We start from the raw sequence: 13,827 nt of genomic DNA, 5'->3' as shown, positions 1-13,827 counted from the left end.
CACTGAGTGGAGCTGCATGGAGCAGAAATGCCAGGGATGGTGACACCTTTGCTGTGCCTGGTTGGGCATCTGATGCTCTGCTGTGAAGAGGAGAGTGCCAGACTAGGCACATTCCTCCAGCCCCTGGCTCTCTCTGTCCTACCTCATGTGTTCTGCTTCCTCAGTCCTGCTCCTTCCTAACTACAGCCTGGGGATTCAAAGTTGGAGCTTACCTCAGACAAAGAGAAAGCAGAACTCTGAATGATCTATGTGGGATTGAGAGAGGAGAAACATGGAGCTTGTCAGGGGAGGGTGATTAAAATCCATGTGTAGGGAAATTTTTAACCTAATAAAAACAAAATGTTATCTAAAAATAATCCATCACAGTCAAGGTTTTGACTGGAAGTTCAGTGCCCTTTTCTGTCTGACTTGACTTAGTCTAAGAAACAATCTAATGGGTGTGGTTTGGAGACACATCCATGTGGAATTGGGTATTACTCAAGCAAAACAAATATCTGTACAACATATAAATGCACTCCAGCAGGGAAAAAGTCCACAAGAACTCATCAGTCTCCCAGTCTGCAGAGAAGACAGAAACGACATGAGCACTGCAGGAAAAGTAAGCAAAAGACAGGACTGTTAAAAATGTATTCTTGTTAATATAATAAATAAGGGAATATAGTATGTGATGACTAATTTAAAATTTATATCTAACTTAAAATGATACACTGAATACAGTATGAAATCTATGCTATGCTACAGTTTATAATGTCTACTGAACTTCACTGGAAATAAGCTATTCTTAAATAACTTTAACAAGAATGTATAGAATCTGTATCTCTTCTAGTCTTTATTTACTACATTAAACAAATGTGCAGTAAAGTGATAGTTTCTTCCATGTTAATCATAACAAATTTGTAATACTAAAGTCAGAAAAGTCAACAATCGGGAAGGTATCTTTATTCAGAGAAACGTAAATTGTAAAAAACGTTATCTTTGTATTAAGAACCCATAATTTAAATGTGTTATTCTTTGTAATCATGTTCTTTTTATGAACCCCAGAAAGTTAATTCTGACAAAATTTTTGAGAATTTGAGCCAAAAGACTGAAATATCCTTTTCACCTTACTATAAAGTCTCTTACAAAAGGCATATAGCATTAGAATATCAAGATCAAGCAAGATAACATCAACATGCAAATTCTGATTAAAAGGCATCTGTTAGGGCACAATTAAGGTGATGGTGCCTATAGCACAGTTTCTGCTCCATATAAAAGTCAGTAGCATTATACAGAAAAGTAACATGAATGCAACTTGAATTATTTATTAGCACTATGAACACAGAGGCTAAGTCTTCCATGAATTTATGGTATTTGTTCAATGTGTTGACAGGTGCAGAGAAACACATATGGTCATTCAATATAATCAAGTCCTGTAATTACAAAAGGCTGTGGCAACTTTGTTAGAGCTCTGTTCACTGTACATGTTTTACAACAATGAAGACAGGTTTTATGGCTCATACCCAACCACTGAAAATATGTGTTCAACTTTTATTTTTAGCAACATCTATGGATAAGCCATGCTAAAAATTCAAACACACAGTTCTTCAATTTTAAACTATATATGTGTGAGCATATATACACATACATATACACACACCACTAGCTCTAACCTCTGTAATTTGGGGCCCAAACCTAATCTGGAAGGAGCCTCTGCACACAAATTAGAAAACAAAACAGGCTTCCAAAGCTAAGTTTCAAATGAGTGATGCAAGTAAGTGGCACACAGAAGTGGTAGGAAGAGAAATCAGAGGAGAAAAGGGGAAAGGCAAACAGAGAAGGGGAAGTCATTCTGGGGCAGAGGGCAAGTAAGTATGTAACTGGTATTATAAAGACAGATCCTTTCGTCCTAAGCAGAAAATTGAGCAAGGAAGTACAACAGAAACTCTGTAAGTTGACCACACAAGGGACTGGAACAAACTGGTCAACATATGGAGGTGGACAGCATAAGGAACTAGGCCTGCTGTACCGATTGATACATAATGGGTGTACATGTTCAGTCTGTAAAAATTAGGTCAACTTAAAGAGGTGGTCAATGTAGGGAAGTGGCCAACTATGGAGGTTCTACTAGAATAGATGTTAGGTAAACAGACACTGGCTCTGTCAGCAAAATAATGGCGACTTTACCCAACAGTTGTGGGAAAGCAACAAATTTTAAGACAGTGTTTGGAAGCAGTGGGAAAAATTAACTTTGGGAAAAAAACAACAGAAGGATAGCCTAAAAGAAAATATTCTCTTTTATCTCAGTGTCTTATTAGAGTTAATTCTGTTTCTGTTTATTCCTACTACTGCTTTATACTTTTTTTTAAACCACATCTATTCATTTCTATGGAACATGTTAGGTACCACACATGGCCCTGGATGTTCCATGTACAAAGGGAAAAGACACAGTCCCTGACTTCAAGAGAGGGGGAAAACTGGTATTGTCATTTTGTTTGGTTTTCCAGGTAATAAAATGCAAAGCGGCTGTGCTGTGGGAGGCAAACAAACCCTTTTCCATCGAGGAGGTGGAGGTCGCACCACCTAAGGCCTATGAAGTTCGTGTTAAGGTGAAACATTTTTTCCACTTCCCTTTAATTTTAGACTGAAAATAAATTCAGAAAATGTTAAAAATAGAAAATAGCAAAAATAAATGAAGAGGTACTTTTTATACGATAATCCAGACAATAGAATTACAATGGTTGTGGAGATTGAAGCATAAACTGTTAACTATTTAAAGAGTGACCAAAGAACATATACAGCATAATTCAGTAATAAAAAAACAATTTGTTTCTGTATATTAAAAAAGTACAAAAGGATAGGCATGTAGATCAAGATTTCAAAATCAATTAACATTAGGTACTTTCCTAGTGTTAATCTACAATTTCTACTTCTATTAAAAATGCATTCTGAATCTATGTAAGACAAATATTTCAGGCTCAATTATGTCACAGATTATTCTAAATTGTTTAATTCAGGAAAGGAAGATAAAGAAGGGTTTTAGACCAGATAGACTTCCTTTGGTATAAATTGCATCTTTTGTATTTGGGAAGAGTAGGGCTTATTAGCAAAATCCTTAAAAACACAATTTCATAAAACTGGGTATGTTAAATGCATCTGAGGGTCATAATCTTTCCTGAATGTGATCCCCTTCTCTTTACTCTGTAGATGGTGGCCGTAGGAATCTGTCGCACGGATGACCATGTGGTTAGTGGCACCATTGTGGTCCCTTTTCCTGTGATTGCAGGCCACGAATCAGCTGGCATCGTGGAGAGCATTGGAGAAGGGGTGACCACAGTCAAACCAGGTACAGAATTCATGCTCAAGGGAGGTGCCTTGGTTCACGACCCTATGATCATCCAGTCTGGATGAGGAAACTGAGGCAACAAGAGATGAAAAATCTTGCTCAAGGTCACAGACCAGCTGGGCCTTGAAAGTTTCCTCTCCCTGCCTCCCCACCTGGCTCAGGCACAGATGTATTCAGGCACTCAGACGTTCTCCCCTTCAGCAATTATTTCTTGAGGATCTGCAAGATGCCACACACCAGGTGAGAGCCTATGGATATGTGAGCTCACAGGAGACGCAGCGCCTGCCAGTGTGGAGTTCCTCACCTGGTCACTCCAGTTTGGTGTTGCTGGGCACTGCCTTCTGCCAGGGCCAAAACAGAACTAGCAAGGGACAAGAGAAGTGCATGCAAACTGTTCTGTGCTGAGTTACAACGTGGAGGCTGTGTGGCTATGGCTGAATCAATATGATCTTTTCTTAGGTAGAACATGGACCCGTTCAGCAATTTCATCTTCCAATATAGCCTCACTTCTAGAGCATGGAATGAGTGAAACCAACTAAAGGAAAGGGAAAAAATGGAACACAGCAGAAGGCATCTGGCCATAAATAATGTCTGCTGTGTTACCGTTAGCGGTGCAGGCTTAAAGGGGACTGGTTACCAATTGCAATTTATTTTTATCTTTGATATTTATTCTACCCTAATTTCATTGTGTAAAATGAAATTTTATAATAGTATATGTTATTAGAATTCTAATGTAAATATTTTTAGAGGTAAAACTTAACTAAATAGAAAATTTTCATACCATCATTCCTACATAAAGTTTATCCATAAGCATAATGGGCCAGCCATTTTTCTTGGTCTTGTGGGATAGGTAGAATAGATGATTATAAATAAAAATGATGTCCAATTCTAAAACTTTATTTTAACCAGTAAATTCAAATATCTGCCTTACCAAATTTACTTCAGTGTGAACAGAAAATATTTGTTTTAAGTTTTTGGAGCAGAAAATATTAAAACAAATGGTCTAGTTTGAGCTTCTGCTCTTACTTCTTCCTGTAGGTAGAAACAACTTAGTAATAAAATGACACCCTTTCTCTTCGCCCCTTCTTCTTTCACCACAGAAGGGAAAAAAGAAATGGAAAATTAATAAATTATAAACAGAGAACAATTGCAAGTCAGTTCTTACTCAGAAAGAAAGTTCCTAACTCGCTGTTGAGGGTTGGGGTTTTCAGTAGAATTTCTTACGTTCTTCTTTGGCCTATTTTGGTTAGTTTTCCTCAAAAAATAACTAATATATTGTTTAAAAGCATTCACATCATAATAAAGAAAGGCATAGTCATTTTGAAAAGCCAAGAATTGGCTATCCAAGTTCTTACTTTCATTGTAACTCAAATTATAGCAAAATTCCAGATCTCCCAAATTTTGTGGCACTATGGAGGACATTTTCAACTGAAAATTTTTATTGATACTTACAGTGAGAATATTTAGGATTTAATTAGTTATGGATTAAATGAGATGAGGTGTGTGAAACCCTTTACAGAAATCAGAACACTCAATAAAAGTTAACTAGTAATACAAGGAAATAATTTTTAAATTCCATGCTGTTTTTCACATGTACATTTCCTCTTCAGGGTTCTTCTGGCACGTGTAAACCAATGACAAGATTGGCCAGCAGTGTCAAATGACACAGATGTGATCGGACTCTATTTTCTTAGAGACTTTTCAAAGACACACACCTCTAATACATATACACAAAATTGAGTCTTGCTTTATAAGTTTCCGGAAATGTAAGATGAAATTGTTTTATCCCCCCAGGTGATAAAGTCATCCCACTCTTTACTCCTCAGTGTGGAAAATGCAGAGTTTGTAAACACCCGGAAGGCAACTTCTGCTTGAAAAACGAGTAGGTTTCTCATACTCTTTGCTCAGACCTTGAGTTTACACCTTAGTTATGCTGCTGTCTCATGCCTGGTGTGTCTGTTGCACTGACCAGTCTAGCTAAGCCTCGGGGGACCTTGCAGGATGGCACCACCAGGTTCATGTGCAGGGGGAAGCCCGTCCACCACTTCCTCGGCATCAGCACCTTCTCCCAGTACACTGTGGTGGATGAGATGTCTGTGGCCAAAATTGATGCAGCTTCACCCCTGGAGAAAGTTTGCCTCATTGGTTGTGGATTTACAACCGGTTATGGGTCTGCAGTCAAAATTGCCAAGGTAGGAATGGCGACAGGTGATAGGACCAGTTACCCTCAGGTTGTCAGGAACCACAAAGGAAGCCATTTTTCAAGAGAATTGGAGATTATTTGTCATAGATGTGAGGTATTGATTATGAGCAGAAAAACAGTCCCAGAAGGAAGTGACAACATGTCTTAGAAAATTCAGCTCTTTATCACAGAGAAAAAGTTATTCATACTTGGTTAAGAAAAACTAAGATTTCACATTCTTCCAGGTGTTTTCCTTTTGTGATTATTAAATTTCAGGGCTGAGAACTCCTGTAGTCCTTTATTCCACAATTAGAGATCACTAGACATACATTAGGCATGGAGGTTCTACAGGGTTCTGAGGCAGCAGAGATAAATGAAATGAAGTTTCCCTTTGAAGAACGTCTAGTTAACGGATCCACCACTCCCACTATTAGAATCTATGATAGATTTCAAAGCATTACCTGATACAGCTGTAATCCAAGTCACTCGCTCTCTGGATTCTTCAGAAGAAACTAATAAAGCTTCAGTTGCACACTTAATCCACTCTTCATGGAAATTCACTGCTGCAACTCCTCCCCCTCCACGAACACACACTCACACACTCCTTAGATGTGGTCAGCTTCAAGGAGAAGTTCTTTAAAGTCTCCTCTTCCCAACAGGCTGAAAATCTAGGAGTACCCTTCATTTTATGAAACTGAGTCCAGAGACACAAAGCTTATTGCTGCTTATTGCGAGAGCAGATGCCAGAATATTCACCTCCAATCTCCTGCTTAATCTTAAATCACACTACATAATCATTAGCACTTTTAAATCTCATCACAACCCTTAGTTTTTTTCTAAAAAAAGGAGAAAGTGGTATTGAAACACACAGCACAGAGAAACATTTGGTGAATAAATAGGGGAACAGACACCCTGGAGGGAATGTAACACTGAGATTACTGGGGACAGAAAGAGCATTTTACCCACACAGGAGACTGACTATAGAAGAGTAGGCTTATTAAGTAGCTGCTAGCCAATTTAAACAATTTTGAGCACATCTTTCCCAAATTTCTGTGACTTTAGGACTTAGTCTCTTGAGTAATTACCTCATCTGTTTTGACAGGTGGTCTCAGTGAGCCTACCCATAAAGCAGAAGCTGAGAGTATTCAGTAATAGATTTTATTCATTATTAAAATATAGACAGTTTTTTATTGCATTATCATGTATTTGCTAACGCAGGGATATACTAGTCTTGACTAGTGAAGGTTAATGAACTAAGGATTCAATCACTGAGGGTTGAATTAGGTAATTTTTGAGTCCCCTTAAGAAGCTTTTCCCACTTATTTCATTTTCTACAAATTGTGTGAAGCTGGCGATCAATGGATTCCAGCCATGGGATTCTGTTCAAGATTACAGTCACTGACATTTAAAACTCAAAGATCATTCAGTCCTGGGTTCCCAGCCTGGGCTTCCCATTGGAGTCACCCAGGGACCGGGACAGAGATGCTGATTTAATTGGCAAGAGTTGTGGCCTCGGCAGTGAGAAATGATTTTAATGCTCCCCAAATGACTCTAATATGCAGCAAAGTTTGAGAACCCCTAAGTAGTTCAACCCCCTCCATTTAAACATGAGATAACTAAGAGCAAAAGAGCTCTTGACGGCAGATTAACATGTGAGTCTGAGTAGCTCTTGATAACAGACAAGGCATGGCACTTAATAAAGCTGAGGCATGTTCTAACAATTGTTACTTAATCTATTTTTGCCTTTTCTGAAAATCCAGGTCACCCGGGGCTCCACCTGTGCTGTGTTTGGCCTGGGAGGAGTTGGCCTGTCTGTTATCATAGGCTGTAAAGCAGCTGGAGCATCCAGGATCATTGCCGTGGACGTCAATAAAGATAAATTTGCAAAGGCCAAGGAGGTGGGTGCCACTGAATGCATCAACCCACGAGACTACAAGAAGCCCATCCAGGAGGTGATAGCGGAAATGACTGACGGAGGAGTGGATTTTTCGTTTGAGGTCGTTGGTCGGCTTGACACCACGGTATGTATAGCTTGTGACTTGAGATTTCTGTGTCTGCAATCTGGAGTATGGTTTTAGGCATCAGCACATAAATATTGTGTACAAAGAATGTTTTTAAAATAATGAATGGCAATATTCCATCTCCTATTTGTTACTTACCTCTTTTAAATTATTACTGAGAAATATTTCATTCCATCAGCTAAGCAAGCCTGTCTCAAGTAGTATTTCCTCTTTGAAAAGAAAAAGGGTTTGTTTTTTAATTCAACCATTACAGATTTACTTTATCAATTTTAGAAAAAATTCAAACTCAAGTAAATATAACAAATACACATTTTGTTCTCAAATTGATAAGTTTTATCCCCACCCCTACCCCGTTACATTCTTAACAGAAATAGTTCAACAATTGGTTGGATGGTTTAGTGTATTCCAATTTGTTTTACATGCAATACTTTGGCCAAAAGGAATTTGCAATTTTACATCAAGTATTATTTTATTAACCAAAAATATGCCCCCAAGAAAAGTGACTGCTTAAAGGCATCACTGTATTTTACCACAGAGAAACTCAGCACCAGTCACATAGCTAGTACCCAATATGTGCTGGGCTGAATATCTTAAGTCAACAGATTTTACCATCCCCCCAATTTAAGAGATACATATCTCAATGCATTGTGTATGGATTGCATGATATAATGCATGTAAGATACTGAGCACAGTGGTACCTGTCATGGGGTAAGCTCTTCAGCGGGCATTACTCAAATGAATACTCTCCCCAATCTTGCAGCGCTTACATCGTTTTTGAAATACGCATCTCATTACTTTCAAATAATTACAAATATCACCAAATGAATGGGAAACATGCTCCAGCTATATTTTCCCCACACTGAGTTCCTAGAATCCTACTGAAAAAGTATGCAGAGACCAACAAATCCCCATGTTCAGGTTCTCCAGTAAGTCCAGGCAGTGTGGTAAAGGGGAGAGCACCCTAAAGTAAAGCCCTTTGTAACCTTGACCTGGGACAATATGCTATTCACACATAAAGTTTCAAGAGGATCCAACTTTTTTCAAGGTTGTAGTTTTTCTCTTTATGCTCTTTTTAATTTTTTCCCTCCCCTTTCTCTTGTGGACCTGGATTGTTACCTTGTTGGAGATACCAGTGCCTGATAGTCACATGTACTGAGGATTAGCTGGTCTTCCAAATGTTATAATCCAAAATCAAAGGACTAACCATGTTATGCCTTGGGGAATCTTAAACATTTTCTTACTACAGAACATGTTCAAAAGCTGACTAGAGGGGGAAAACTTTCTGGACTGTCTTTTGAGGTTCCACAATAATAGATATAATTTAAAGTCAAACCAACATACATTTGAGGGAAGTAAAAACAATGTTTAAAACATATCCATTTTAGAAATAGATACTAGAATAGGAATTCATCTAAAAGGGAAACCGGCAAGTGAATAAAACACAAATTTTGATGATGTACTAATTATATCACCATTAAACCATATTATTCGAAGTACTGGGTTCAAATCATCTACTTAATACATCAAGGTAAAATGAATTAATCAACTCATAGATCGCCTGAGAACCATGTGATAATGAAACAGTACCCTCAGTGGAGAAGCCAAAATTTACATGTATTTGTAATGATGTTCTTGATAAGGAAGCATTAAGTATGATACGTTCTTTCAGATAATATTTTCTAGGTGTTTCCTAATCCACTCTTCTAGGCACAAAGGGGAATGAGGAAGTAAAGGACATCATCTCTTCCCTGAACCCTTTCACAATCCAGCTAAATCAATACGACATGACCCTGTGCATTAGCAGCAGACACTGGAAGTCTACTTTCAAGGTGCTAAGTATTTGTTTTATTCCAGATGTCTGCCCTGTTATGTTGTCATGAGGCGTGTGGCACATGTGTCAGTGTCGGGATACCTCCTGATTCTCAAAACCTCTCCATGAACCCAATACTGCTATTGACGGGACGCACCTGGAAAGGAGGGGTTTATGGTGGTATGTAGTAACGCATGGGGGTCAAATCCTCATCAACATCAGTTTGTCTCCCCTTTTACAAGTGACAAGGCCAGTTTTGAAAAACAACAAGGTCAAAAATTAATCAAAACTCCTGTTGTATCTGTGGGCTCCAAATCGACTATGTGGAACTAAGGAAGACAGAAGGTCCCAAGGCAGACATTTCTGGTATCCCCATAAACAAATAGGACCTCTCATTGTACAAGTAACCACATAAGGCACCAAAATTTCCAATATGATGTAGGAAGTCTGTAGAACATATGAATCTATAATTCATGTCTCCACTCATTGTCCAAATTTAGATATTGCTAAATTTGCTCCTTGAGCTGGAGCATAATCACCTGCACTATAATTTCTCTCTGAGACAGCTAATAACTAAGTGCCCTTGTTTACTTGGGAATTTTTTTTTTTAAGTTAAAGCACTACCGAACGATATCAAACACTATATTACAGTGTGAGGAATGCAGCACCTTGATAAGCTTTCATTTCAATTTTATTTGGAAAGCCTTCTCTCTAATTTTTCTATTTAGCCCCTGGCTGAATCTAACAATGTTGTCTTCTTTTCAGGATATAAGAGTAAAGAGTCTATCCCAAAACTCGTGGTTGAATATATGTCTAAGAAGTTTTCATTCGATACATTAATAACCAATGTTCTACCTTTTGAAAAAATAAATGAAGGATTTGACCTGCTTCGCTCTGGAAAGAGGTAGATTTTAAGTTGTTTTGTTCTGTTTATGATAAGGGCTTGGCTGGCCAAGAATGAAAAAGGTGAAGGAAGAAAAAAAATTAGAATGCCCTGATTTTCTTTTATCAATTCATTCTTCATATGTAGAGCACCTGAGATCATATTGTAGGAGGCTAACAAAAGTTGTTTTGCATTTCCTATTCTGTTGAAGCCAAATTATGTTGGTTTCCTATTCAGTTGGAGCCAAATCTGAATGATGAGAGCCACTCAGCCTACTTGACAAGAGAACACTCATCTTTGTCACAACAAGAATTAGGTCACATAATCACAAATGATAACAGGGAACAGAAGCCTCTGCCTGGACACCTAAGTAAGGCTGACATTTAGTGGCTGTGAATTTAAATTATATCCAGGACATCTCGCCAACACTTTCATCATGGGAGAAGGTAGAACCACACTGAATTTTTTTTCTATTCAGATGTTATTTGTTTTACTTTTCTTGTTTTTGCAGCTTACAAAGAATTTTTATTTTGCAAATAAAAGTTTCCATAAAGGGGAAGGATACAAAATGCTATTTTAAATTTGTCTGACTTTTTCCTAAAGATTTGAAAAATAGCCAATTCTATTTCCTACTTCTAACATTTAGCACGACCACTGAGTTAGAGGAATTTTGTCACCTGCATTTATACAAAGCACAACTTGTAATAGGCAGTTATATCCAGCCCCTGCCTTATCCCTCCATAGTCCATGCTTTTTCTGCTTCCCTACACTTTCTCTCATGAGATTTTCAACCTAACGATATTTCCCTGGCACTCCTATAAAATACTAGACTAGATACTTCATCAAATATTCTTGAGTAAGGAAAACAAGCATCTCCAGAGCACCAGCTGTTCTACTGATTTTCTTACTTGTATTATGTGATTCCCAAACCGTGTTGATGTGCCAGTTCCAACTTTACCGTCTGAGAGAGGAGAAAACAGACATGGAGAGCACAGGTCCAGGCCAAAACCATGCAGAGAGTAGGCAGGGGAACTCTGACAGGGGAACCATGTCAGAGATCTGATTGTCAGCAAACCAGTTCATTTTCTATGAAACCATATTAACACTTGAGAGTACACTATGGTTTAGTATGTACATACATATATAGGCAATGCAATAGTCATCAAATGGTAATTGTCATCATCATCATCAGTTTGGAAAGATGATGGCAAGTATAGAGATGACTCCACCAAAAGCAGTGTTGAACAACAAAAGAATTCACTAAGGGCACCTATATTCACATTATGAGAGTATCATACAATTTAATATAAAATTTTAATATAACGAATCCACCAATAAGCAAAGATAAAAAATTATAATGCTTAATACTGGTAAGGGTAAGGTCACATGGGTACCTACATACACTGCTTGTAGGAATATTAACTGTTACATCTTTTCAGGAAAGCAATTTGGTAATGTGTATCAGAAACCTTGAAAAATCTTAGATTCTTTTCCCAGCAATTTCATTTCTAGAAAACTATTCTACAGGAATAATCAAATATTCAAACATACATATGTATTTAAGAATACTTTCCTGTTATCTATAATATAAAAATTTATAAGCATCCTGGAAGTCCACCATTAAGGGAATTATTAAGTAAAACCCAATTATGTATTAGAAATTAATGACACCTTTAGAAAGAAATGATTTCATTACATTGGGAGATTTGCGTGATGTAATCTAAGGTTCATAAAATGGAGAATACAAATTGAGTATGCAATATGATCCCAAATTTTCAACAAGACCAGTAAAACATGTATATATGTCTAGAAAAAAGTTGATTAAAATTCAAGAATTTTATGGTTATTTTTAAGTTGTGGGATTCTAGATTTTTACTTTTTTCTGTATAATCTCCTGTATTTTCTAAATTATCTACATAGATGGTATTATATTTGTATAGACACATATATGTAAAACATTTTTAAAATCACAAAGATGATCTTTTTCTAGCTTTTATCCATCAGAGTATGGTTTTTAGAAAGGGTATAATATGCATGCCAAGTGTAAATATTATATTTCTAATCTTACAAGAATGAAATCTCTTAGAATATGAATTAGCTTTATTATCTACTTTTAAGAATTCTTAAACATCTCTGTATCAAAGCTCTATTAAATTTTTAATATAGTCTTCACTTTATTCAATTATATGTTCCTTCAGGCTAGTGACTTGTGATTCATACAATTTTACATTCATGCAATTTTGAATCCCAACGTGACATATTAGATGTATGACCCGGAGCAAATTACATATCTCTCTAAGTCTCAGTATTATCTCTAAAACAAAACAAAACATGAAAGACCACCTCATAATAGTGTTGTTTAGGTTGAGATTTAAATGAGATAATGCATAAAAAATGTCTACAAAGCATCTGACAAATTGGAAGAACTTAGTACACTGTATTACCCACTATTGTTTTACATTCCTTCATTTCCCAGGAACAAGGGCACTCAGAAGTGATTTTTTTGAGGATGCTAATGTAGAATCGAAGTCTAACTGGCAGTCATATTGAGGATGTTATAAACAACCTAAGATTGGAAAAAACACAAGAGACAAAACAAAAAAGATAAACCGTCTTTTTATTTGATTTGACCCGAATGCATAGGGATGGGAATGGAGTGGCTGGGAACACAGATAGATTTTCACATGAGACACCTTAGGTGCTCCTGGACTTTCCCCCATAAGAGTATGAACGGTCTCAGTATTCTCACAATGTCTTTTCTTTCCCATTGCAGCATCCGTACCGTCCTGACCTTTTAAGACCATGCATATGCCTTCCCTGACAGCAGCCTTCAGCATCCTCCATCCCACACCCTCTACAGCACAGACTGGGCAATGTCATTGATTCTGTTCTGCAGAGATGTTATCAGTCAATTACACCTGAATGCTTTCCACAAGGAACAGAAATTGATATGAGATTAATTTTCAAGCAAATGCTTAAAATCCAAGTGAGATCTAGATAAGATGCTGAATATCACCTGGGGAATTGAGACCAGTAAACTTTCCTTCTTATTCATTCTATTTTATGTCACCTTTCCCTTTAAGGAAATAAACTTCGCATGCCTTCTTGCACGTCTGTGTATGTTTTTAACCCACAGCCATTAATATTCAGCGCAGGGGACTCTTCACTTGCCCTGAACACATACATCAGGCTATAGGGCTTAAAGTCTTCTGTCTCTATTTATATTTCCACTATATGAATTTTCCATTTTTCAAAATTCCAGGGCAAAAACTATAGCATGTTGAACAATAGATTCATATTTAAAAGTAGAGAAGATGCGGACCTTCTAAATCCAGGGAATGTCTTAGTAACTCAAAGAAAATGTCACACATTTTCATACAGTTAAAAGAAGTGTCCCTATTCTTTTTATGCTATTTATTTACAGAGACTATATAATTGGTCATTTAAATAAACCAAGTTTTACAGTTCTTGTGATAAATGTGAGGTACTAGTTGTAAAAATTGAACTATTGAACCATGTTCAAAAAATCTATAATTTTTACCTGGAAGTGCTTCATTGTCTAAATAGTGTTAGTTAATGATTACAACTGACTGCAAATGAGGCATACAG

General features: G+C 37.1%; 1 protein-coding gene across 2 annotated transcripts; it reads left to right on the top strand.

Annotated features, from left to right (window-relative positions):
* Positions 1–483: 483 nt before the first annotated feature.
* LOC100964601 (alcohol dehydrogenase 1C) lies at positions 484–13,328 on the top strand. Of its 2 annotated transcripts, XM_003798522.3 has the most exons (9): positions 484–598; positions 2,484–2,585; positions 3,184–3,322; positions 5,117–5,204; positions 5,295–5,514; positions 7,265–7,525; positions 9,380–9,515; positions 10,101–10,239; positions 12,992–13,328. In XM_003798522.3, the coding sequence occupies exons 1-9, from the start codon at positions 581–583 to the stop codon at positions 13,014–13,016; spliced, it is 1,128 nt and encodes a 375-aa protein (XP_003798570.2). In that variant the 5' UTR covers positions 484–580; the 3' UTR covers positions 13,017–13,328. The 2 variants fall into 2 exon arrangements, with proteins under 2 accessions (XP_003798570.2, XP_023374164.1); XM_023518396.1 differs by lacking the exons at positions 9,380–9,515; positions 10,101–10,239; positions 12,992–13,328 and adding an exon at positions 9,233–9,365.
* Positions 13,329–13,827: the final 499 nt, after the last annotated feature.

The sequence above is a fragment of the Otolemur garnettii genome, unplaced genomic scaffold (genome assembly GCF_000181295.1).
Source record: "Otolemur garnettii isolate 467f Iridium unplaced genomic scaffold, OtoGar3 scaffold00137, whole genome shotgun sequence".
NCBI lineage: Eukaryota > Metazoa > Chordata > Mammalia > Primates > Galagidae > Otolemur > Otolemur garnettii.
The sequence above is the reverse complement of the archived record's forward strand: the minus strand, read 5'-3'. Positions and strand labels throughout refer to the sequence as shown.